This window comes from Manacus candei, unplaced genomic scaffold, assembly GCF_025592945.1.
Source record: "Manacus candei isolate 608988 ecotype Guabito, Panama unplaced genomic scaffold, ASM2559294v1 h1tg000028l, whole genome shotgun sequence".
NCBI lineage: Eukaryota > Metazoa > Chordata > Aves > Passeriformes > Pipridae > Manacus > Manacus candei.
In genome coordinates, this window is record NW_026138076.1 from 43,435,284 (window position 1) to 43,463,093 (window position 27,810).

Genomic DNA, 27,810 nt, shown 5'->3' on the forward strand with positions numbered 1-27,810 from the left:
AGAGGATTATATTGCTGTAAGTTTTAAGTTAGCATTAGGAAAGTCTTTCCACAGTTAAGCTATTTAAACCTCTGTGATAGTTTGGCTGGAGAGACTGAGGCATCTCTGCCACAGGACAAATTTAAAAACATGTTCAGAACGGGTTAGGGGAGCTTTAGATTTAAAGAGGTTGAGAAATACTGGTGTGGGTGACCTGTTGAGACCCCTTCATCCGCAATTCTGTGCCATTGCTTGCCAGAAAGATATGTAATTACATGTTTTATGAAATAAGGCATGACACAAATCACCAAATGTAAACCTAAAAGTTAAAACAAATCTTGAATTTTTTTTTTCCAGATTCCATTCTCCAAGTCCTAGTTTAAATTAGGAGAGGCTTTCAAATTCACAGGAAATTTAAAAGAGTTCTCTGAAATTTTATTTGAATTTGTTTGTAAAGGGAATTAGCAGATGACTGAACATATAAACAGAGGAATATTTAAGCATGGACATGTTTTTACGTTCAAATCTTCCCTCTCTTATTTCAGTAGAACTGCTTACATGGCTTTAAGTTGCCCGAGTACTTTGCGGTATCAGTGCTTTGCCAGAATGTTTTCTTCCCCCAGTCCATTAATTCCATATTGAAACTTTGTAACAGCATTCATATCTTAATTTGGAGAGTATTTGCTTTTCCTGTTTCAAAGGTTTCAGTGGCAGACATTATACAAGCCGTCTCTTTAAATACTGATGTCCTTCCACCCACTTTTAAGGCTTGGGGTTTTTTTGTAATAAAAAAGTGTCTTTCACAATGATCCAAATTACAATGGCCAGTGTACCCTAGTGGTGTTATTATTGTGCCTGTGTTATGTGCTGCAGTTACTTTTAACATTTGAAAATAAATGAATCCCAACAAAATGAATGGGATTCTTGCACTATTGCTCTCAAAGGGATTCTGTGTGGAAACAGTAATTGTAACACATACTTCACTGCTGGCCTCTCTCCCCCACCACTCTGTGTTAAACAAGTGTATTACTCTGGAAAGCATGTCTCTTCATCTTTTGAAGTGTTATCAAGTGGGCCCTGCTTCTGGCGTTCTTTTTATGTTCCCCAAGTTACTCACGTGGAAGAACTTTAAAAAAGAGAGGAGGAGGGAGCTAACATGCTGAGGGTTTGGGGCTGGCCACGTTAAACAAACGAGAAAATATGTTTTCTCCCGAAGTCATATCTGCTGTCACTGTCTTGTGAGAAGTCAAATCTTTGTTTTGGAAAACCATGCCACTGTGGGACTTTGGTGACTGTCCAAAGTATTGGGACTTTGCATTCCTGTTTTATTAGCTGATTCCATTAATGGAATAATGAAAGGATAAGACATCAGACAGCTACATACAACGTATTAGTAGTTAAGCTAAGTAATCACTTGGATTATTTGTCCTGTTTGGCTCTTGAAAATTGCTGCATTCCTGAAAGGTAACACAAGTAATTTGAAATGTTTTAGCATTTGCCACTGACAGTATTGAACTGACTGGCTTGAACTCTTCAAAGAGGTCTTTTTAATAAAATAAAAGCATGTCAAATAAAATTGTCGTAATTGATGTATTTGTGTTGCAAGTTCCAAAGAAAAGACTGCTGCCTATATTTAGGTTTCATAGTTTATGCCAGAATGTAAAATTTCAATTAGAATATGTAAGTGCACAGGACTGGCAATTGTTGAGCCATGTCCTTAATTTAAAAATACTGTGAATTCCGAAAAGCTGCTGTCAATGCAAATACTTCTGATGTCATGAAGATCTCTCTTTGAACTGTGTCTCCAGATCCACATTTGAATAATTTCCATATAGACCTTTAATTAAAAATAAAATTGTGAAGGGGCAATAGCACAGCTACTTGCAACTTGGACAAATAAAAGCTTGTACTAAACTTTGCTACTGATATATCACCACCCTTATAATCTCTTTTCACTCTTACACTTGGAGTATAAGACTAGACTAGACTGATGGCTCTTTTGCTTCCCTGATTACACCATTACTCTGGGCAGAAGTCCGAGCTCATGAGCCTTTCTCTCACATCTATCCAAAATGGGAATTGAAAACACTGTTAGTTCAATTATCTCTGATTGTTTGTCAGTCTCCTGGTGTTTCTCGCCTCTGTTTCTGTTCCTTTGTAGAGAGAAGACATTTCCATATTGCAAGTAATTCTTTCCTATCAGCAACAGATTTCCCTTTGCTCCTTTCACTGTCCTCCATCTCTTTTCTCCAGCTTTCCCAGAATTTTACCTATTCTGCTGCTGTTCTGATTTTTACCTGGAAAGGAGAAGATGGGCTGGCAGAGATTACAACCTTGTTTAGCCTGTGGGACTTTAGCTGTGTAACAGACATCTTGGGGCATGGAGGGATGTGAGGTCCTACAGGTGCCTTAGCAATTTGCCTGATTCCACCATTGGTCATTCTCCAATGCTGTGTCTCATTTTGCTTGACTCCAGCTCCCTAAATACAGAGCAGCTTTAGAGAAAATGAGGATAGTTAGCTGCCCTATTCTTAACCCCTGCTTACAATTTTTAACATACTTAAGCAAGATGGTTTGGAAGATCTCGTATTTTAAGTGCTCTCTGGAAGCCCAGGGGTATCAAGTCACAGCATCATTGTATTTATGATTGTCTATTCTGATATTCCACTGCATTGATAAAATGAAACTTCGTAATGCTGAGCGCCCTTGAGTCATAAGTAGCTTTTTCATTGATAATACCCATCCTGTTCCTTATAGCCTATAGGTTACTTTGTTTGGCTGAGGGCAGAGTAGAGGGCTTTAAAACTGAGATGTAATTGATTTAGAATTCCCAGGAGGGTTAGGTAACATGAGGTGCTCTGGCACAGATTAATACTCCAGGGCAGAAGGTGCTAAAAAGAGCCCAGCTAGACTGGCCTGCTAGAACAGTATTTCTCCTTTTGGGCTGCTTAGTGTATACAGCCTCTGTGTTTAATAAGTTGAGCATAATATATCAGCCTAATTGGATTTTAGTCTGGAGATTCTCTAACAGGTTCCAATTCCATAGATTTTTCTTGCAAAACAATTCTTTCACCAGTGGCTGCTTCTGCAGTTTGTACCCCTTCCTCAGTTCTTGAATGTCATCAAATATGAGCCGTAGTCTCCATGCAGAATTCCAATACCCACCTGCACATTTCAATTACTAGAAAAAAACCAGTAGATGACCCAAGTTATACCCTTTATTGACCACAGCTGCCTTCAGGATGATGTGATGCTCACTGTCGGGGACCCGTGTCTTCCAAATACTGCAGAACTGATCTGTCAAAGGTCCTTGGTTTCTCTTAACCACCCCAACTCACAACTTACCATCTGGAATGGAAGGCTTTTTGTCATTCAGATTTTCTAACTCCAGTAAGACCTGGATAAAACACTGCCCTTTCTTCCTCAGGTAGAAGTCATGCCATGGTTCTTTTGCCATACTGGCTCTGAGGAAAATCTCAAGGAGACCAGTTCAATTTGCAGTACCTTTGGAATGTGTCCTCAGTTTCCCTTTTCCCTCAGCCATGACTGCCCTGCTCTCTCATCTGTGTAGCTGTAGTCAGGCATCACTGGTAAAATAACATGATGGTGCAGCGACGTACTGTTGCACACACATTTTCCTCACAGTTCCTTTTGATCCAGACTGCATAGATGCTTTACCTTATGGCCTCTATTGTGTGGCAGCATTTTTGTTGTGGATGCTGTTTTCTTTCTCGTGTTCTTCGCTCAGACAGATGGAATAGTGACCAACTCTGTGCTGATTGTGACTTGTAATACTGAGCTTGCAGTAATCAGCCCATTTTTGCTCTTTCAATTATAAACGTTTTGAGCATTTAGAATCCTTGTAAGTGGACTGATGCAGTTAGCAGCTTCTATCAGAGTGTTTCAGATTAGTGGCAGATGCCCAAAGTTTTTCTTGTGGCATTTGGCAGTTTGAGGAAAGTGGTGTAACTTTCATCATCTACTTTTGCCAAATGGCTCAAATGATTCCAGTTGCCAGGAAGATAAAAATCAGCAGTCTGGAATATTCTTTGATCTATGTTTTTTCTGGATATGGAATGGAACAAATGGAGCGTTATCAACCCTGCTTGAGAGACTCCTGCCTGTTGGTTGCATTTGCTGGGTGGGTTTGTTTTTTTAACTTGCTATGTATTTCAAAATTAAATTGCTGGATTTTTTGGATTCAGTCTTCAGGCAACACATCCTTCATTCTGTTCTCATTGCTGTTCAGAATGAATGTAAATTAAATACAAGTTTAAGTATTTGTATGTGTATCCATTTTTGTATGTAGATAGAAGATACTGTTCCTTCTGGGGAGTAATAATTTTGTCATTCACATTACTTTATTAGACTTCAACATAATCTTTTTAGTTCTTGTCTAGTTCTAATTTTTTTAAACATTCCTCAGTGATGGGGTTTTTTAAAAACTGGTCATAGTAAACTTTTATTTCTCTTATTTGCAATGTTTTTTCTTACATCTGTTTAGTGTTTTGCCTAATATGACTAGTGGATGCATCATAGTTGCTATATCCCATGTGTTAGCAATTTTGTCCATAGTTGTGGATCCAAGATGGGAGAGAGGCAAGAGTGGTGGGGACTTTTGTTGCTTAGGGGCTTATTTTTTTTTCTTTGTTTTGTGTGGTGTTTAGTTTTCCCTCTAGTTTTAGTGTATGGATCTGATAGACTGGACAACATCCCCTTTCTTTACATGTCCTTCTATTTTAGGTTTCCCTTACATTAGAACCTACTTTAGAACAAAAACCCTATTAATTGTAGCCATTGGGTTTAAACTGACCCAGTAGTTGTCTGATTTTGTTTTTATTTTCTGGGGGAAGAAAAATGAGGCTCAGTGATTTATCTACAATTAAAATGTTTAATCTACAATTAAAATGTTTGATTTTTTTGAAAACATGGTCAATTCAAGGAATGTGCTGCCGGTTAATTAAAGAAATAAAACTTTCCTAATTTATTCATTCCCTCTTCTGTCCAAAACAAAGCAGCTAGAGTAGGCAGAATCAGGAACATAGATAGGAACAATAGTCTGGGATTCTTTTCCCCTTCATGTAGTACAGCCAAATGCACATCTTCAGAGCTTCCTCTGGACTGTGGGACCCTGACCTTGTTTCGTATTTCTCATAGGTGACACACATAGGTGACAGTGTACATATCTCACAAAGAGCTCACTTAGATTGTCTGATGCCATGCTGGTAGACTTGTTTTCAGCATACTTGTATCCTTGTTATCCTGGGTGATGGCTCAGAAGTGTGAGGAAGCAGTGGCTTAGAGCAGCATGTACTGTCATAGGAGAGCTCATGTATGGGGTAGGGAAAGGGGGACATAGGAAAGGAGGGAAAGTTGGTGTTCAAGTCATTCTGGATGTGTCACTATCACTAAATTATTTAAACTCTGCTATGATCTACCTTGAATTTCTGGTTCTCTGAGCTATTAAAACTTGGCTTTGTCTTAGGAGGGTTTGAAGATGCTCTTTGTGGATGGGATGGGATGAAGAGCATAGAGGCACCACTTTACACTTGCCCTTGAATTGGGTCAAGTTGGCTGCTGAGTTGTGTCGTGGTGATAAGAGATTTTAATAAATGCTAATTTCTTCCAAAAGCACCCCTTTTGATCCTCCTTCTCGTGGCAGAATAATCCAGTAAGCATTTGCCACTGCACATTATAGTGCTTGACTCTTGAAAAAAGTTCCTAGTTTAAGTCTGTGATATTATGTGAGTTCTGTTACAGTGATTGTATTTGTGTGTGGATGTTTTTACATTGTTCTAAAGCTGTCTTATAATGGACCATAATGTATTGTTGTAAACTTACACTGATCTACGTATGTGAGTTTAATATCACCTCTGTATTTTAAATGGTAAGAGAGTATGCTGACCTGGTCTATAGTACTTCCTCTACCTGGTTCATTTTCTGCCCTGATTCATGGGCAGAGACAAGGCTGGATCCACAGGTTAATGATTGTTCTCACTGGGTTGTATTTATCTCCTCACTTGGACTTCTTTTATTTTCTGGGACAGTTCAAAATTCAAAATTTTTATTCAGAATTTAAATTCAAAAGATATTTTATTTTCCTCCATGTTCTCTGAAAGTTCAGGCAGAATTATTTCTATCAGGTGCACTCAGATCCTGGTGGAGGTATTTTTTGTATCAGTAGCAGCTGCAGTGGCATGATTTAAAAATGAAGGAAAGCAGAAGGTAATTTGGCATGGAAGGTTTGGGTCTTTTTTTTGGTGACCATTCATCACCCCAGGTCAAACCCCAGAATAGACTGAGGCCTGGATAAAGAAGACAGATGAAATTTTTTTGTTAGTATCTTGGTAAAGCTAAGATTGAATTGAGAGTTTTAACCTGTATTTTTATGGGTTAAAGCATGCTTTAATGGTTCATATTTCTGCTTTTGCTCTTTCTTTTTTTTTTTTTTTTTAAATAAGGGGGAAATGCAATTCTTAATACTGGTAAAAGTGCCTATAGGTCATGTTAAAAATTACACATATGAGGTAATTTAATTTCTGAAGCAGTGAATAGAACCAATGTGTATGTACATGTTGCTTATGTGTATGCTCTTTATACCATTTGCTTTAATCCTGTTCTTTGGTAATGGCTTGCCAGCCAACAAGAAAGGAGGAAAATCAAACAACTCTGCAATATAAACTGAAAAAATGTATTGTGTTATAGGGTAATATAGTAGCTTTAAAAATTATTAAAAAAAAAACCAAAGAAAAACAAAACCAAACAACAACAACAAACAAAAAAAATGCAAACACCAGAAAACCACAAAAAATGGACTGTGTGAAAATGAACAAAGCTTAAAGTAACAAATGTAAGTGTCTAGCTCTGATAAAGATGGGAATTGCACCTCATATTTTAGGGTTCACATCTCTGGGAAATGCTGAGCACTTCACAGTGGGATGCAGGAATTCAGGTTCTCTAGGAGTTACATTTTGGGGGAACTGCTGAGAAAGAGAATATCTGAGGAAATAAGCCAAAAGAGTGAGGAGACTGAGAGTAGGTAAGAAGTAGTGAAGTGGAGAAGAAAGCAGACCAAGGGCTTAAGCAGGTAAATATTGCCAGGTTTTGCTGGGTTGATTTGATGTGTTAGTTCCTTGCCCCTTCAGTTGGATGTTATCATCCCTGTGATGTGCCAGGCTTTCCCTGTCCATGTAATGGGTTTGTATAACAAACAGATCTCTGCATCAGGCAGTGATGCACATGGGCTTCTAATGCCCCATACGAGGGGCAGCTGGGTGTACATCCATCTTCCATGGCCCAAGTGAGATTTGACAGAGATCATAGGCAAGAGACATGAGGGTAGGCAGGGGATTGCCATATGGAAGGAGGAAGATATGTAAGAGAAGTAGTAAGGTGAGTTATGAGAGAGCTTGCTTACAAAGATAACAAAATGGGGACGGTGCTCTATCTTTCATGTTTGTGGAGACAATTTTTGAGAGGTGGGAAAGATGTAAACTCGTCAAAGTTTATGGCACTGAACATGTCATCTGGTGTGTTACTGGGAATTCAACGTGATATTTTGATCGAGAAAAAGTCACTAAGAGACAGGGAAGAAGTTCTCTCTTCATGGTTCAACATACAAAATTACAAGAAGAGCTGCTGAAATTTAGTGCAACTTCTTTAGCCTTCTGCTTGTTTTGCGGTCTGCCCGTGAATTCATATTGCTTGGGCTTGGAAGTGTTGTTTAAGAGCTGGAATTGGTTTTATCTGTTCAGCCAAATGCAGTGCAAAGGATCTACTGTTGTTGAGGGCTATTGGAAAGACCCTTCAAGAACAACATTGCTCAGTGTGTAGATTTTAAACAGCACCCCAAGGTCTCTGTACCCTTCTCTGTGGAGCTGCTTACATGGAGTATTTGAATGGATTATTTTAAACTTACTCTCTTTCTTTCTATGCATATAGGACTTGAAACAGTGCAGAACTGTCTTCTGAAAATCCCTCTACTCCCTTTTTTAACGTAACAACTTTTAGGACCTAAGAATTTGCTGTCTTTTCCCTTTTACTCCCCTCTTAGATTTTCTGTCTTTCTACTCTTCATCTCTTGCCTCTTTTCCGTGCTCTAAGAACTTAATATGTCATACCCATGGGCTTTGCCAAATTTACTTCGCGTAAGGTGAAATGATATTTTATATTTCCACCAAGCCTATAGAAGACCTACAAACCAGGGGACCAGGGAAGTGCTTTTAGGAGGAGAAGGGGCAAAAAAGTAAGATGAGCAGACGTTTTCATGAGCTTTGGTACATGCAGTTTTCGTGTTCCAGAACTGCCCCTTTGTACAAAAGGTGCAGAAGTTTGTTTGCCCCTTGAAGCATCTTTGAACAGTTTGACATGCCTGCTTCCAGTACCTGCTCTAGCACTTCTCAGGTTATGGTTTCTTCCTGTTACTTAGCTACTCCAGGATTATACATTACCTGAAGTCTCACTTCTTTCCTTCTCTTGACAGCTGCAAATCAAAAAGAGCCTTTGACTCCTAATTTTAAAGTGAAAGAGGAGCCTAAGGATGAGGAAGCTGCAAGTTCAGCCGTGTCTCAGTCCAGCTATGTGTTCAGCCAAGAATCTGAAGCCTCAGCTCCAAACATCCCTGAGGAGAAACTCAAGCCACAGGAAGCACAGGCAAATGTGATGAGGCAGGACATGTCAGTCAAGGCAGCGTCTGAGCTCCTCATGAAGCTCTCAGGTAGATATTTAATTTAATAATATTGAACTTCTTAACAATTTTTTTTCATGTCTGCTAACAGGGTTACCTTGCAAGGAGGTACGTTTAGCTTTAGTAGCAAGTCAAGGAACAGTTGAAAAGGCCTGTCTGCACAGTTGCACTTACATAAAGCATGTTGGTCTGTCACTATAGTATCTAATTATCTCTGCTCTGTTTTTCAAATTAATGACTATGGAATAAGTCAAAAGAAATGATGCCTTAAAGCTTTCGGATGCTGTAATTTTTAAAATGTACAAAACATGTTAATACCAATTTATTCACGTGTCACTTCATTAACATTATAAGAGTGTGTGTCTGTACTGAACTGTACCTGACAGAGCTTTATAAAACATGACTTTTAAAGCCTTTTATTTCTTCTGACAATATCTTGTACTCAAAATGACAAGATACACTGTTAAAAAAATGATATAAACTGAGACAGCTTTCTGCATTTAGTGAGCACACTTGAACTTGCCTACATTGCCTTAGTGATACATCCTACTGCCAGACAAGTAGACAGTGTGCATGTGTGCACACAGAGGTAATGTTAAAGCTGGAGGGAGTCAAATAATGTGTGTTCTGCTAATTATGCTTTATGTAACTGTCAGAATCGAGGTTTAAATTTCAGGGAAAGTAAAAGGGTTGAATTATTGCTGCTGGGAACAGGTTAAGTGAATGACAAAAAAGGCTTTGAACTTCTGACAGATCAATGTTTAGGACCAAGACATGACAGTCAGCCTAGCAGTTTGGGTTTGTACTTCCACACCTGAACTGGATCTGTTAGTTTTTAAGTCAGAATTCTCGAAAACTTATTATGCCAAAGTCATGCAAGAAGTGCAAGTGGAAATGCTTACAAGTTTAGTAACTTCTGAGATCCCTGTCAAACCTACCTGAAATTATTTGTCTTGATTAGATCCTGTAAACATTGAATTTGGACTCAAATTTATATCTGAAAGACTCTGACTGACCAGGATCTCCCCAATAAAACATGTAATTGATTCACTCCTGTTCATACCTGCACACTTTAATTTGAAGAATTTGCATCATCGATTTGTAACCCTTTTGTATTAATGGTTCAAAAAATACTTTCCAAGTACAAAAGTTGATCAGAGCAGAAGTTTCCAGACTTTTCACAGACTCCCAAATAGTAAACATTTGGTTATTGGTAAAGTTCACTGTTGCTGCTGGTAACTGGTTTGAGTGTGGTGTTTTGGTAACAAAACTTTGCAGCTTAAGGAATGCTAACCTGTGACTCCATTTTGCTTGGTGCATATAAATTTAGGTAACTATTTTTATAAAGAAAGAGCTCTGTAACTTAATGTTTTCTTGGGTACTTCAGAGACATAAAGGTTCTGGGTTGTACATCTTGAATTCAGCATTTGGAGGCTGTGTTCAAATAGGTTTATTACTGACTATTATGTTAGAATATTTATGCCTTAAATATCTGTTTGTATGAGTGAAATCTTGCATGTATAAAATATTGATCAAGTCTTCAGTCCCTTCTGTTGGGACCTCCCAGACTTCAAAGGCTGTAGGAAGAAATACACTGCTGTGACATTTCTCTTACAATCTCTTAGTGACTGAGCAGTTTTTGCTGGCAGTGGGCTTTTTGGTGAATCTATAGGTTAGAAGGTGAAGAATGACTAGGATTTACTGAGTCAGTGTTGCTGCAGTTGGTATTCCTGCATCAGCCAGTGGGTGGGGTTACACCAAGTTTATCACATACAGTTTTCCAATTTCCACTGAATTACCCGAAATACTGAATTACCATATAAGGCAGAAACTATAAAGGAGGTAAATACTAAGATACAATTTAATGTAGGACAATACATTAATACATATATGAAGAAAATCTAAAATGAATAGCCTCTTTAGTGTTTTGGTTTTTGGGTTTATTTAATCTTTATCTGGTCGAATACTCGCAGGTCACTGTTGACTTCTCACCTTATCTTAAGCAATTCTGTAGCCTGGTTTTGGTGATTTAAAACTTAAACAATTAAGCCACTTCTTCATAGAATGCTTTTGGATGGAAAGGACCTTAAAGATCACAGAAATATTTAGACTGGAAAAGACAACCAAGATCATCCACTCCAACCATTGACTGATCACCACCTTGTCATCTGGACCATGGCACTAAGTGCCATGTCCAGTTGTTTTTTGAACACCTCCAGGGATGGTGACTCCACCTCCTTGGGCAGCCTGTTCCAATTTTGACAACCCTATCCGTGAAGGAATTCTTCCTGATGTCCAACCTGAACCTCCCCTTTGTTATTTTCACTTTCTACTGTGTAATACTAATTACAGAAACCTGCACCACATACAAAGTTAGCAAGGGATTTCCAGCATAATAGCATTTTGCTTTCTACATTCCTGATGTATATGCTGCCGTTATCCTCTGAGCAAGAGTATTGCTGATTGTTTCAGCCCCAGGGGAGCCTCTTGGGATTTAGGCATAGACCTTGCTCTCTCCTCCATGTAAAAAATATGCTGGTTTATATTTTTCACTGGGAAATCTATTTTCCCAAGATGTGTTGCCAGCTCTTAGATGTACAGTGTAGTGGAAGGACTTTCTAGCTCTGGATCCTACTTTGGTTTACTGGATACTGTAAAGTAGACTTCAAATCACCAGCGCCTGTAATGGAGGGACTTGTCAGCCACTCAAAGTATTCTAAAGCTAGGAAAAGTTAGAAAAATAAACTTACTTAACTGTAGTAGAACATCAACAGAACATTTGTTAGTTGTAATTGTAGAAGTAGATGTAGAGAAACAAGAAAATCACACACAGTTGTCTATTTTAGTTCTACCACACATGGCTCTCTCAAGCTAAAGGGCTGTTGGGACACTTACAGGCTTCTAGCAACACACAACCAGTGTTTAGTTTCAGGCCCTTACCTCACATATTACTTTGGTGTAGTTGGACATGCTATGCCCTTTTATACCATCTTTTTCTCTCCTGTGTTCCAACTGGATTCAGGTCTTCTACCCCACAGTTCACAGACTTGATACCTAATCACTTGATACCTACTCACACTTCTTCCAAAGGATTATCCAAGCTAAGAAGGCTAATGTCTCTTGAGCAGGTGTAGGCAGAACCCATTTCCACCCAGATAGTCAGAACAAAACTTCCCAATAGCTAAACTACTATTTAAAAGTAAATCAAATGCCCATTTGAAAGAAATGGTATTTGGGGATTAGCAGGCAAAGTTTGAGCCTCAGTGCTGACTTTCAACCTACATTTTACAGAAGAACATAAAATGACTACTAAATGATATCTATGAGTGTACAAAGGTGAGCTGTGAATTCTGTCTGTTACTAAGTCTTGACTGAGACTAGAGCCAATGGTAAGCAAACAGATTTGAGGAGATAGTGGAGTGGGGCAAATTGCTCTCATCTCTGTTTGGAAGGGTGTCATCCCTGCAAGTTTTTGAATTCCTTATATTAAACATTGCATAAAATCAATTATAAGAAATGAAAGTAATATATTTCAGATACATCTGTTTTCTACATTCTCACCAGTTCTCTTTCATGGAAAAGCTAATTTATTTCTTAAAATGTTTAATGAAGTGGTGTACCCGGTGATACCTGGTCAGCTTTATAACTCAGTCTTGTAAATTGAAAGGTAGGTTTCAGAGGAGACTGAAATTTAAAATAAATATTTGCATTTACGTTACCAGTGTTTGAGCCTAAAAGTTCATTTTCTGTTGAGTTATGCTGCTAATGTGTTTGGGGCATGTATTAGCTTTCAGAAGCATAAAGTGTTTTGCCTTCTTGTCCGAAAATGAATGCATAGGTGGAAGTGTATAAAATAGATATTAGGAAGAAATTCTTTACAGAGAGGGTAGTCAGGCATTGGACTGGACTGCCCAGGGAGGTGGTGGATTCACCATCCCTGGAGGTTTTTAAGATGAGACTGGATGTGGCACTGAGTGCCATGGTCTGGTAACCACGGCAATGTTGGATCAAGGGTTGGATTTGGTGATCTCAGAGGTCCCTTCCAACCTGGCTGATTCTTTGATTCTGTGAAAATCTATTCCAGGAACTAGCACTTTGTGAATAGTATTTTACCCTGGTGCCTTGAAGTTGACATTAGGATGTCCCTGTCTTTCCTACAATTTTGTCTGAATTACATTTGCCTTTAGTTCAGATGAATGCATTTCACAAATAGGACATATTTTGCATTTCAGTAGTAACTCGGCTTGTTTTCCTCCTCTCTTTTATCAGTTGGTCAATTCCCCCTGTATTGCACATATCCTTGTTGTCACTAGCAAATGCATGACCTTTGTGCTATTTAGGATTTTTTGTACTTCAGTCCTCAGGTCACACAGTGCTGCTTGTAGTAGACCAGTACCAACAATATGTCTTAATTTTGGGTTATCAACAGATGCAATTAGTGCATGCTTACTTCATGACCTCAGCACACAAAGTAAAATGTTGCCTACAATTGATTCCAGAAGCTTTCTTGATCAACTCCATTTATTATCACCTAATTATATGACAGTTCCTCTTTCAGCACAACTGGTTATTACCAGGGGGGTGGGGTGGGGAGTGTTTGCCTTTTTTTGATTAAACCATTATCTACTTGAAAGTGTTTATGCTGATTTCCTGTTTCATGCCTTGTAGTTAATTTTTTTGACACTGTATCATATATTTAACTGAAATCACGGGGATTAGAACTTCTATTTAAAAAGAATAAGACAAAGGAAAAAGAATGATAGTACAATTCTATATAAGATGAAGGCCAGAACACCTTAATGCCATGCCCATCCCAAAAAATGACACATGGTGCATTAGGCCACAGTGAGTTGAAGGACTGTCTGAGAAGTATCTGTCAAAACAGCACAGAATTCCAGAGGAACTAAATAACAGTATGACTTTTAAAAGTCTGCTAACCAGGGAGCGCTATCAGAGACAGAGAAAATAACCTTGCTACATATTTCTTTTTCATAAATTTGGGGACTGTTCAGGGAAGTGCTCGTGTGGAGTTAGGCTGTTGTCTTTGGAGATGGCCATTGTTGGTACCTCGGAAGAGTCTCTGCACCTGGATTGCAGGAGAGCTGTCAAGAGTGCTTTCATCCCTGCTTAGAAAGCCTTGATAATGGGCAGTGGAGAGAAAATACAGGGAAATCTTTTGTTCCTTGGTCTCATTAGGAAGATCTGGGCAGCAGCAGGTGCTTCTGTAGAAGCCCAGAAAAGTAAGCGTGGAAGTGTGTGATTCAAAATAAGACTGCCTTTTGATGAAACTAGAGAAATGGCAAACCATGGCAAGTCACATTACTGGATTAAATCCTGCTACTGACCAAGTGATTGCTGTTGGTTTTGGGAGGCTTTTTTTTGTGGGTTTGCTTTGTTGTTTTTTTTTTAACCAACAGAAACGTGAAATTGATGGTGAATGGTCAGAGCAAAGCTGTGTTTTCACTACTGTATGGGCTAAGATACAAGTTTCTACATAGTTAGATTTGTTATTCAATGTGTTACATTCCAGATTTTTTTTTTCCAAGATTTTGAGACCCTCCTGCCAGTGCTGTACCACGTGAAGTTTGTATCAGGCCACAGAATGTTCATTCAGTTTAATAGGCTTTTCCATGACATCTGTATAACATAATCCCAAAAGTACTCAACTAGTAATGGATTCTTACCTGTTGATGGGTTTTGCCATGTTCATGACAACATTGCTGTTTAAACCCAAAAGGAGGAAAACTGTGAAAAAATACTGCTCTTTCACAGGAAAAGTATAGGCTGGGAAGTATGGAAGTCTGCAAAGTCTAAATTGTTTTTTTTTTAATCCTATAGGTCTTAAAAAATCCACAAAACAAGTATCACAGAAAAACAAGCATAACAAAGCTGAACTTTCATTTCAGTAGATGCTATACTGTGCTTTTAAGTTACTGCAATTCATCTTCCTTTTTTCCATGTCAGGGTAACCTTGACACTTAATGAAAACTATGCTAATTTAAAAGATTAGATAATATGGAATAATAAGAAATCATTGTATCTGTGGTTCAAATGCACTTCTTTAGGTGTTCTAGATTTATTTTATTTTTTTTTAGGAATTGTCACTAAGAAGTTTATACACACACACCCCAGTGCTTCACTTTATTACTACTCCTTGATGATGTTGAGCCAGGTGGGAGTGGCCACAGAGCTATGAAAAGTGGGCATGTGAGTTTTGTTCAGTGTCAGGTGATTGTGGATGCACAGGGTTTGCAAAGGCCTCTTGAAGTACCCCCTTGCCTTTGGAGAGTCAGCGTGTAAAGACAGGATAACTGGAGCCAGGCTCCCTGCAAAGGTACAGCTTGCTGTAGAATACTGGACTAGAGTTCTCTTGAACTGTGAGTCTGGGATATATTGGAATATGTTGTAAAATAAGAATTCACTGCACATGTAGACTTTTTATCAAATTCTTCTTGAACTGTTTTGAGGAGTCAGCCGTGTTCTGCAAGTAAGGGTCTTGCAGGTAAGCACCATAATTGTACCATTTAAACTGAAAGAGCAGCAGATGTGTATCACGACTCTAATTAGTCTATTGCTTTAATTTGCTCCTTTTTTTTTTCCTTGGCTTGTATTTCTGTGAAACAGCTTGTAGCTGCAAAATTCTGTAACATGGGAGTTCAGAGGTTCCACTTTAACAAATACAAGGCATTTTATGATTATTTTTTTAATGAAGGATCCTGTTACATTGATTCATTGACATTGTCTTATATAAAACAGCAGTTTGAAAAAAAAATACTAGCAAAATAAAGCGTCAGGCACAGCGCCCTAGGGAACGTCAGATGTTACTTGTTGTGTCTCTGTAGCAGAACCTTCAGGGCTTGCCAACTGTTCCCTACCTCTGAGGTTTTATTTAAGCTGTTTTAGGGCATGTTTATTTCTAGCAAATCAGAACAATTAGCATAACAAAATGCCTGATTCTCCGTACTGAAAGCTTTTGAAGACGGTACAAGTTGACCCACTAGTTACCCCTGTCTGCTTCATTGTGGAAACTAGTACATGAGTCCAATTTATGAGACATATGGGAGAGGCTTTCTTTTCTAAGTTGATTCATAAAGTTGATTTGTAAAGCTCATAGGCATTTCAGCAAATATGAGCAACTTAGAACTTTAGTTGCAGGATGAAGTTTTAAATAAAATGGTGAGGAGAAGCGTGAATGATTTAGCAAGTACTCATTTGATTTCAGCAATGGAAAGTCATTGGACAGCTGTCGTATCAGCAAAAGCCATATTTACTCGCATGACTTGTGGGGTTTTTTTTCTGAAATCTGTGCACTTGCTTTTGACTTTCATCTCAAAGGGAAAAGCAGACTGTGCTGCATTAGAAGAGAGTGTTCAGTGTGTCCTCTCTAGAAGAGGTGAGTGGTCACAGACTATCACAGAATGATCTGGGTTGGAAGGGACCTTTAAAGGTCATCAAGTTCAACCCCCCAGCAAAGGGCAGGGACATCTTCAGCCAGATCAGGTTGCTCACAGTCCTATCCAACCTGACCTCGAATGTCTCCAGGGATGGGGCATCCACCACCTCTCTGGGCAACCCATTCCCATGTTTCATCAGTCATAATGTAAAAAATTCCTTCCTTATATCTAGTCTGAATTTACGCTCTTTTAGTTTAAAAACATTACCCCTTTCCTGTCGCAGCAGGCCCTGCTAAACAGTCTGTCCTCATCTTTCTTACAAGCCCACTGTAAGTACTGAAAAGTTGCTATGAGGTCTCACCAGAGCCTTCTCCTCTCCAGGGTAAACAACCCCAGCTCTCCCAGCCTGTCTCACAGGAGAGGTGTTCCAGCCTTCTGACCAGGTCCATGTCTTTCCTGTGCAGGGAGGCATTGAGGGAACTGAACCTGTTCAGTCAGGCAAAGGGGAACTAAAGGCTAATCTAATCACAGCCTGCACCTACTTGAAGGAAACTTAGAAAAGCAGTGGAGTCAAACTCTTCTCCCTAGTGCAGATGATAAAGAAAGGGGTGACAGCTGCCAGCTGCAGCTTGGAAAGTTCAGAGTGGACTAGAGAAAAATTTCTAGTGCTGCATTAGAAGTGTTACCCAACCTTTCTCAGCAATGTAGGCCAGTATTTCACTGTCGCAATAGTGATTTTTTTTTCTTGTACATATAGACAGAATTGCCCATGTTCCAACTTGTCTGTCAATTCATACTATCACTGTGCACTTCTGAGAGAAGTCTGACTCTAGCTTCTCTTTACCTTCTCTTTATACCTTAGAGAGTTGTTGACAGCAGTAAATGTCCCCTTTAATGTTGTTTTCTTAAGCCTGAACAAACCCAGTTTGCTTAGCTCTTCTACTCTTATGTCTTGCAGCAGCCCTCTAACTGTCTTGGTGGCCTTCCATTGATCATGCTCCAGGATATCAGTGTCTGTCCTGTACTGAGGACCCTCAAATTGGACACAGCACTCTAAACACAGCCCCATAAGTGCAGAACAGAGGGCAATAATCTCCTCCCTCTACCTGGTGGCTACAGATTTCTAATGTGACCTGGAATATGGTTGGCCTTGGTTGCCACAAGGACACTTTGCTGACTTGTGCACACTTTGGGTTGGATGTGGTAGTCTGAACTCTGAGAGAAGTAGCTTTAATAAGCTCTTTCTAAAACTTGCCAACTTCTGTCTTAGGCTGTGCAGGGGTGTTGTCTAAGACTAAATTTCAGAGTGCTCTTACTGCTGCACCTTATTGAGGTGACACTGTCAGACCTTCAGGGGTGAATGCTGTACCCTGAACTTTTAGGTAGCACAAGTATTGCTCAGTGTTTCTGTTGTGTTCGGCTTTTTTTTTTTTTTTTTTTTGTTAGCAGGTACCCCTACTTTGTGATTCCTTGCTCTTCCTCCTGGAACAAGCCTGTCCAGTACTCCTTTTTTCATAGCTGATGTGGAAAATTGTCTCACTCAATGTGAATAGGGTGAAGTTCATTAGGGCTTTTATAAATCAGCTGATTAAAAGTTATACTGCTCTGTAAAGAAATAGCATCTCTGTGGCTTGATGAAAGCACATCCATGCATAAAATAACTTTCTCTTATTTTGTTAAGGTGGTTTTGTATTACAAAATTAACAGTAGAAAAAGACATAGTGGGTGATTTAATTCATCTTTTGCCAGATGAGCTGTCCCAGCACTGCTGTACTGTTGTTTGGAGCTTCATCCAGGTTAGTTTTGAATGAGTAGCAAACCATGTTTAGAAGATCATGGTCTGGATACTCCAGAACTATTTGTGTCTTTATGCCCCACTGATTTTTCCTAGGAATTACAAGTCTGTGCTATTATAAAAATTAGACATGAAGGGAAAAAAAAGGCTATCATGTACTAACTTTGTATTCTGATACATTGCAGATTATTTAACCTAGCTCATTTAGTATGTCTGCTATGAAAGTCAAAGATATCATGATGTTCTTTATTTGAACCAGAAGACCTTTTGGTGTACCTGTCCTTCACTTGAAAAACTTTAGCCGCACTTTGACCATGTGAGATACCTATGTAAGGAAATAAGTGGTGTCACTTCATTCCACACATGAACAGTCTGTAGCACAGACTGGAACATAATCTTCAAGAAGTTTGACTGCCTGTATGGTGAGATGGATATGGGCATAACCTTAATTACAGTCTTTACCAGCATGGAATCTAGCACAGTGGGGTTTTATGCCTGTGATTGCTGCTCGTGGGACAGACTGACTGTGTTTCCCTTTCATTAGCTCTTGTAAAATTATCAGAAACCCTCCTTCAATCTTCTCTGTGTGTGTTTGCTTTTGGGAATCGGAGTATGACAGAATTCACATTTGGCAGTCATTCTGTCCCATCAAAAGGGTACAGCTGGGAAGATAAAGGTCAAAGAAAATGATCAAATATGTAGATTTAGTGAGGACCTTGTGAATGCTCACTGATGATGAGGGAGAGAAGGTCACCGGTATTGCTTGACTCTTGCCTTAGTTGGGGTCGTATCAGTTTGTCTGATACAAAAGCGTTTGCAGCGCAGGGAATTAAACTGTGTGGAACAGGAACAGAAATAGAAAGAATATTTTAAAAGCAGAGAGGGCAGCAGAGGTCAGCTTACTCTGCACCTAAATTTGGCAGCTGGGTGCAGAGCTCAGTCTGTCAGACATCTAAAGAACTCATTTGTTTGCGGAGTTACCTGAGCTTTTGATTGACAGCGTTACCTGATGTGTTCCTTTGCTGTTCTGTGTTCACTTTCAATGCACAGCATGCTATTTTTACACTTTTGAACACAGATGCAATGTTCTGTGGTTTTGTAATAAGGGACTAATGGAAGCTTTAAATAAAATAAAGAAAAATAAAAAATCTGCTTAACAGTACAAAAAAAAGGGCATTATATGTTATTTCTACCTATAAAAATTTCTGAAGTCTGAAATGTATCTGTGGATAGTAGATGGTAAAGATTTTTATCAATGTTTATGTGTTTCTTTTAAAGGTCAAGAAATGTCATAAGAAAAGATTGAAAGCACTTCATGTAAATTGTTCCTGGAATGTACCCAAGTGGCTCTTATCTCCTGGGTTCTTTTTTTTTTTTTTTTAAGAGCTGTAGGAAGTAATAACACTTTTTCTCTACACCAGGAATTCAAGGAGAAGGATAAACCAGGGTAATGAAGAGGGACTTGGTGACACATATCAGTTTAATTTTAGATAGAATGCTTATGCCTTCATGATAAAGGGATTCTGTTCATCTATCACTACAGAATAAAAGATGACACCAACTGGTTGACTAGCTTGAGGGGATAACCAAGCCGTGTTTTGGTACCTCTGAGATTCATTGTAACACTGAGTAATTGAAAACAAAAGGCCTGGTGGTGTTTGAAACTTTCACACTTAATTTAAGATCTGTGCAGCTGACACAGTCATATGTGAGTTAGAGAGGATAGGAAAAACAGAGCAGCAACAGATTAATTGATCAAGTGAAGTTAGTGGAAACCCACCCCCACCCTCCTTACTGACCTAAAGTGAGTAATGCTGCTTGTGTTTAGGCTTTTTCTTACCAACCAGTACTCTTTTTTTTTTTCTTTTTAATATCAGAGCCTTCAAAGTAGCAAAATTTGACAGATGACAAGGAAACTTCCATTTGAGAAAACTCATTGTGCAGAGTACCTCCCTCCCTCAGTGACCTGATGCTCTCGGGGTGGCCAGCCCCTGTCTGCACCAGTTAACGTGCTGGCCCATGGTCATAGAGCTGATCACATCTCCCCAGTCTGGACAAGGGCCAGAATGCTCTCACTTACTAATCCATTCAGCATCCAAGCCCTCTGCTTCCCTGGCTCTGTGTGCTGCAGTGTCTGTCCCTGCCCTCTACTGTGGCCTCTTTTCCTGGGTGCCTTTTCCTCCTGGCTCGGGAAGTTTGAGTAATTCAGATCTTCCCTTTCCTGCAGCTGTGGAGGCTACGTAAGTGACCATTTAGTGCTAATCATGAGTGAAAAGAAGCAGATTTTCCTGCAGGTTTTCACTATTTCAGCTAGTACCAGAAGTATGTGTACGTGTTTAGGCAAAATTAATAAATCCCATATACAATTTCGTCGGAATGTTTCCTTATCTGAATGTGCCTCCTGGTATTTAATTGTGTTCATGCATTTATTTATTTTCTTGATTCTCCAGGCATATTGCCTTTCTTAGGCTGCCTGTTTCTGGAGTTTCTGGTCAGCATCCAACCAGCAGAGGCAACACATACTTGGACAGTTCTGCTATGGTACCAAGTGTCCTTTTATTAGTGCTCTGAATGAAAATCATTAGAAAAAAAAATAATCATCTTTCTCTGAAACTAAATTGAGAATAAATTCTGTAGGTTTTCATTGTCCCTTTTCACAACAGAAAGTCTGAATCAAAAGGGCTGTATAGGTATTTGGGGTGTGGTAGACAAATTACCTTGGAGCCTTGATTGTGAGGTTTCAGAGCTTTTACTCTGAAGAAAAAATTATCACTTTCTTTGCAGCCAAACCAGAGCATTCAGCAACACCCAAGGAATCTCAAGTGTAGAAAGTGAACTACAAATTGGCTTCTAGAATGTGGTTTTGTTTGCTAGACTTGAGACACTGGAGAGGAAAGTAAGGAGGGAGGGGAGAATATGGACTTATGAAAACTGGTCATTAAGTTAATGGATCCTGTAATGTATGAAGGAATATCTTTCAGATTTTAGAAAAACATGAGCCCTAGAATACACCTCTTATCTTGAAAGCATATGCAGGTATAAGAAATAGGGTCTTCACATAGTTGTCTAGAACTTTCCATAAAAGAGAAAGAGAGAGGAAAAGCAGCAGATTAAGTTTCCTCCTCCAATCCTGTCGCCATACCAATACTTCTGACTATCCATGCTGGTACTTCTGCTGATAAAGAGTAATTTAGAGTTTGGAAGAGGTCTGCAGTGCCCACCTTAGGAGAGCTGGTGTGTAGTTGCAACTCCATTTATTAAATAGAAATGAAGCTTCACGAACTGCTGTGTGATCACACAGTATTCATAGAAAGTGATACAACTCTCATGTTTACAAATATGCAACTGTTTTCTGCTCTCTAGTTTGAAAAATTATTTTCAAGAGATTGCTTCTATTTATAAGTGCCAGAAGAATACTGAGGCAGTCAGCTGCTTGCTTCTCTTACCATTTGCAGCGATATGGTATACAAATTATAACTTTGTAATTGTGATTCCTGCTTCGAGTGCTCTGAAAAATTGTAGCCTAATTAAATAATTGTGGTGGTTGTTTGTTGTTTTTTTTCTTTAAATACATATTTGCAGCTGAGAGTTTCAAGGAAACCCAGATGGTAAAGATAAAGGAAGAACCAATGGAAGTTGACATTCATGACTCGCAGGCTTCAGCGTCCCCCAGCCAACCCAGCCAAAATGTTGGCTACAGCACTTTATTAGGGAGAGACATTAGTGAACGGATACAGAAGGCACCAGAAGGCCGTGTGCTCCCAGAAAGAAATCTGTTCAGCCAAGATATATCAGTGAAGATGGCATCTGAGCTGCTCTTCCAGTTATCAGGTAAAAGCAATGGAACTAATCAGTTAGTTGCATTTAAAGAACGAAACGAGACTTCTGTATTAACCATTACAGTGCTATGAAAGTGTGAGATCACTAAGACTGAAAAGTAATGGGAATTAGAGCCCTTCTGCCCTCCCATTTGAAATACAGAAGCCTTGCCAAGTGTCCCCCATAATCAGCATATGCTTTAAAGCACTGTGCCAGTCAGCTCAGGTTCACAGCATTTGAACTGAGTTGGAAAAGCCGGAGTTCAACTCCTGTGTTTTTGAAAGCTAATTAAGTCATTTGTGATGACTGGTTTGATCCAGGCCTTGGACTACAGGGAAACCTATACTCCAAGTATAGGCAGTTACTGGCCTAAATGGCCCGTGGCTGCAGCAGGCATTGCTCCTGGGGCTGCACTGTCCAATTCTCTTGGCAGAGAAGGTGAAGCTCAGCTATCACACAAAGGCAGTGGTACCAGCATTCTGTTTAATGAACACTTGTACTGCACACTTTGCATGGAGCACTAACACCAATATATGAAGCTGAAAAAATGTGTTGGGCGTTAGCTTAAATAAAGTCATACCCGTTCTCTAATCATGCTTGAACCATTTACCCTAAACTACTCTGGGTTATGCTGTTATCTGAAAGCATTAAAATAGTTTGGATGAGTAAAATCTGACAGGGGAATATATGTTACATGCTAATCACAGAAAAACACGTATGTTCCTCTGCAGAAAAGGTGAGCAAAGAGCACAACCACAATAAAGACAACACCATCAGAACTACAGCCAGGTAAGTACAGTCCATTGTTATTTGCAAAGCTGTTCTGAAGATAGCATTGCTTCATTTTGCCTCATGAACTCAAATGTGTCTGTCTCCTGCAAATGTGACCTGATACTATAAATGTAAGATATTTTCATGAGTAACGTAACCTGTATCTGAAAAATTACAACTACAGAGCTGATTGCTCAGAGTTAAAGCCCTTTGGGCCAAAATGACTGTCCTCCTCTGATGAAGTATTCACACATCATTTTAAGAATTATTTATTCTATTTTTTTCAACAAAAACTGAAACTTAAAAGAAACTGCATAGTATGTGCAGTGCTTGAGTGCAGACAAAGCTGATAACTGGATTTTAAGACATGGACCAATGTAAGAAGAGGTGATTTTGATTGTCTACTGTCAAACTTGACTTCTTTAGAAAAATTTCGGTTTAGTATTTCTGTCATCTCAATACGTTCTAGGGATGACTTTTTAAAAGCAAGACCGTACTATCAAAACATTTGTTAAAGATTGTTAAAGATTGCAGTCACATTAACACAATTTAAATTATCCAGGAATTAAAAACATGATCCAATTGTAGCATGTGTTGTTAAAGAAATATGCACTTAACAGTGCCGTGGCTGGGAACAAGCCCATGAGTTGTCTACACGTGTGTGAGCTGCAAGGTGAGGTGTCTCTGTGGGAGTATTCAAAGCTCATGCAATAAGTGGTAGCTGGAATTGTTAGAGATTTAGGTGCCCATGATGAGGAGCAGGTAGGAATTGGTAAGGATACATTTATTTCCTCCCTGAAAGTTCCCTAATTATTTTGGATGGGTTGGACACTGAGCACACTGAAGTGACGAAGAATTCCTTCAAAGATAGAGTCGGATTTTCAGTGCCTCTGCAGCCCCTTCTACAGAAGTTCCCAGAGTGTCCAGTGCCTGCTAACTTTAAACAACCTTGTCCAGACAGAATTGAAAAGCATTTCAGTTGCAAAGAAAAGATCTCTAAAATATATTGTCCCTAAATTTCTAGGCCTATCACATTCATTCATGGTAGCTGCAATAAATAAATAATTTGTTTTTAATAAACTGACCAACTCAGTAAATGTACATCAGGGACTTTTTTATGTTATAAGTTGAAAGATAATGAAATTGAGCATTTAGCTTCTGGTCACAGTGAATGCTTCCCATATTTGCTAGTTTGGGAATTTGTGGGATATGCAGCCTGCATAGCATTTCTGTGACTACTTAAAAAGCATAAGCTTTCTGTGACTACTTAAAAAGCACAAGCTTGAGATACAAATGGAGATAAATGCACATATTGTCCAGCTGCTCATTAACCATCCAGTGTGCATTGCAGAGAAGGGGTGACAAATAGTTGAAAATAGATTTCAGTGTCTCATGATGTTACCAGCAGGACTGGTGTGAGAATCCAGAACTACTTTTGGATCTATCAAAGATAATTCAAATTGGTAAGGTTGAGGACAGCTCAAGGATAACTTCCCCTTCTTCTGGCTGCCAGCTTTTAAGAGGGTAGCAGAGTTGGCTGTTGTCAAACTTGTGCTGAGTTTTACTGAGATGTCCTTATAATGGCTGCTACCTATCAGGGCACAAAATGCTGAGTGCCTGCTTCAGTTTTTCTGAGTGCTTTTCTTATCTCGCCTATTTATCAACAGAAGAAGACATGAATGAGGTGAGCTTCTAAAGGGGAAGTGAGTCAGTCTACTAACTCGTGCTAGTTCAAACAGATTGACTTGAAAGACCTTGCCAAAAAAAACCCCACCCAAACCCAAACAGCTGGAAGTCTTTACTGGTGAGGGTATGACGCCTTCTCAAAAATAGAATGTGATGGAGCAGCCAGTGGAGGATAGAGGCACTTGGACTGCATTAAGAAAACATGTGGTGTTGCAGTTTGGCTCACCAACCCACATCTGGAGTAATGACAAAAAGGCATTTGAATCACAATTGCTGTGTGAAATTTGCTGACAGCTGCAGAGAGCCAAGGTGAGGTCAGTGTTGTCCACTTGTAAGTAACTGGGGAGCAGAAAGATTAAACTGTGTCATTGGTGAGTCTTAAATCAGCAAAACCCAGCAAGATGGGGTACACAGGCACTTTTTGCTGTCTTATTCCTTATTAACATTTCTAACTGTCACCTATCTGTTGCTGTTCCTCCTGTGAGTATTCCTGGACTTTGCGAGCACATACTTCCATATGACTTTGCTTAAGCAGCCGAAACTGGCAAGGATTCCTCACAGTTCAATGGCTGAGTGAGATGGTAGAGCCTGCCATCTGTGATAAGAAGACAAAAGTGGAGAAGCAAAAGTGATCTGGAAGTGAGTACGCCAGCGTAAGATGCCAAGATAAGTTTCTTTCATCTAGAGAACTGTGTAGCCATGAAACTGGAAAAGTGCAGCCAGAGGAAAAAAAAAATCCTAAAGCTTAATCTTCATCAGAAAGGACTTTGCACAGTGATTGAGAACAATTTATGTTATTTCTTACTATGAAGCAGGAGCTCCTCCCTCCATACTTTGCACTGGAAATTGGGGGACATATCTGCTGAAATAGAAATAATAATAGGGCCAACAGTGAAGAGACTCAGCTGCCATTCTAGAGGAAGGCAGAAAAGAGGTATCCAAGGATGGTTCTGTAATTCACCAGAGACCGATGGCGGAGAGGGAAATCCTTGGGATATGCCACCATGCAACCTTCTACAGCAACCTACTCATGATATATGGCCTAGCCTGAAATAGATAAGCCCTGCATCATCCATTTTGCTTAGAACCAGCAATGAGCAGTGTCCCAGTGACTGAATCTCAGGCACAAACAGGACGGCCAAGAAGGAAACCTGAGTGGATTACAAGATTTTGAAGAGTTACAATAGTAATAAAACATTTTTTATTGATGTTTTTCTTTCAAATCATTATTAAACCAGTGAGAGGAATGTTGCAATAAATCGTACCATATTTTTATACAGTGTCAGTCTGTTTCGTATTATGTCACCCCTGAGTGGGAGTGTGAGTCTTGGAAGAAGTTAAGTTTTGCACATATGGGTTGGAGCCGTTTTGTTTTATCCTGTTCACTTGTTTTCTTGAGTATTATGCATTGTTCAGCTATCAGCATAGACTGAGCTGTTCAGGTCTGGGGCAACTTCATGCCTTACCCTTCAGCACAACCTAACGTTGACTGTTCACAGTTACTGTCCAAAAAGACTTAATGAGGAAGTAAACAATGTGATTGCCAGAAGTGTTTCATGATCAAGTTAACTAATCATCAACTTTCCCAAAGGCAGATGAGATCTGACTGAGAACACAAGTGACTTGGTGGAGAACACGTTGTTCCCCCTCTGCAGAAAAACTGCATAAGGGACAACATAGGCAAGTGCCATTATTTAGACAGACACCTTGGGTATCTGGACTGGTAGGGTCAACTGGGTTGGTGCTGCTGGCATGTGCTTTCTGAGTCTGGGCTGCCCACTGTGCAATGGTTCATAAGACCTCGTAGTATGTTCTTTATCCTGAAAAAGTTCTTGGATTTTGTTACTGAATAAGAACAGGCTGCAGAAATGATCTGGCCTCCTGCCTTGAACCTTTAGAACACACTACTATACACCAGCCTGTTAAGGATTCTCTATCTGAGAGAGATCAGATTTAACGTAATTCTCACTTTGAAGAAATTGATAGTTTGCATGCAGATGGAATACACTGCCTTAGAAAACAGTTTTCCAAGAAATACTGTCATTTAACGTTTTTATTTTTTTATGTACCTCTTCCCTATGTCTGTCTGTACTGTAGACAAGAAATTCTTATTTCTTTTACAATCTTTAATTGAGTAGAAAACAAATACTTCAACAGAAATGCCATTTCACTATTGAAATTAACTTTTTCCTGACTATTAAATAAAATCAAAGCAAGATATGCTTTTTGGAATCAAGTAGCTGATAATTTTTGTAGTTAATACTCTTTGGGAAGTACCCATTCATTTAGGTTATATGAATTGTTTCCTGCTGTAAAAATTAAACTCATGGAGTTAATTTTGTTCGTGGAATGCCGTGTCAGAATAGAGCTATTAAGCATCTTAACTTAAAATTTGAAAAGTTTTTTGCTTTAAAGATAAAACTGCTGTATGCCTCAGATTATTAAATAATATTTTTTACCTTTTCTGATTGCCTTCTCCAGATATGACAGTATAAATTTTTGAAGTGTTAATTTTAATGATCCATATTGAATTGTGATATATAGCAAATCTAAGATGTTGAAATGTAGCTAAAAGACTTTTGTGAGGACTTCAGCTTTCACTCTGAGGTGCAATTTTACTAAAGCATTCTGCTTCTCCACAACTTGCCTCATGGTCTGCCTGTTTTTCAGCATGAATTCTGTAAATGAGACAGGCTTTTAATAAGGTGGTATTTGTTATAACATTAAGATGTTGGGGTCAAAAGTCGTATTTACTTCTTCTGTTAACTGCTGTTTTCTTTAAAAAAAGGCATCTTGTTTTTTCCTATAGCCCTTTCTTTTCTGAAGACACATTTAGACAATCACCATTCACTTCCAACTCAAAAGATCTCCTGCCTAATGAAACTACTCTTCATGGAAGGACGTCTGCATCAGGTCAGACACCTTTTTCTTTCATTACTTCCAGTTAATGTATCTTTTTAAAATTTTCTTACTGTAAACTCCACCACCTGACCAATGCTCCTAAAATGTAGTTCACTTGTCAAAAGGCAACTATCTCTCCATAAGTGCTTATTATTAAAAAGAAAAAGAAAAAAGTTAAATATTGCTGAAGCATTTGCACTAATAGTCTTTAGGCTACTATTTCTATGAATTGTGCAATAGTCTATAACAGATTAAACTCAGCAGTACCAACAGAGGTTGGGGGAGGTGGCTTGTGCGTGTGTATCCCCAGAGTAAAGGAACTGTACTGATGTCGAATTCCTGTCTGCTCTTCTCCTGTTCCTGGCCATTTCCATCTCTCAGAGTACAGATGAAATGTTTGCAGTACGTGTACTAGGGTGGCTGAGCTTGGCAATACAATTTTCCTGCCTTTAGCAGTAATTTAGAACCTTTCTGGAAGGATGTGGAGTTCTTCAAATGTACTGAAAAGCCTCAGTACATTATCTGTGGGTACGTTCCCATGGATCTTCTGAACTAGTTGACAAGCATTTTATGTCCAGATGTAGCTTGGGATTTATTCTGCATTAAAATGGAAAATATAGGCATGTAACAGTACTATTCAAGGTCGCACTGAACACATGCAAAAACTTGATACATGCCTTTACTGTCCTGTTGCAAAATAACTCGTTTGCTAGTTCACTGCTATCTCTTCTTAAATTAATAGCTCTAGGGTTCTAAAGGTCAGTAATTACACAGTCAGC

At 39.1% G+C, this 27,810-nt stretch overlaps 1 protein-coding gene across 9 annotated transcripts in view; it reads left to right on the forward strand.

The window, feature by feature from the left end:
- The window catches only part of ZNF827 (zinc finger protein 827), a 106,235-nt gene that overhangs the window by 46,351 nt on the left and 32,074 nt on the right, over positions 1 to 27,810 (forward strand). For all 9 annotated transcript variants that reach the window (XR_007905038.1, XR_007905037.1, XM_051790897.1 and 6 more), the window contains 4 exons: positions 8,462 to 8,695; positions 21,437 to 21,685; positions 22,405 to 22,462; positions 26,940 to 27,043. Coding sequence is in view for 7 of the 9 variants with exons in the window: in XM_051790897.1 (XP_051646857.1) it covers positions 8,462 to 8,695; positions 21,437 to 21,685; positions 22,405 to 22,462; positions 26,940 to 27,043 (645 nt within the window). In the remaining 2 variants the exon portion in view is untranslated. The remainder of the gene's footprint in view (positions 1 to 8,461; positions 8,696 to 21,436; positions 21,686 to 22,404; positions 22,463 to 26,939; positions 27,044 to 27,810) is intronic.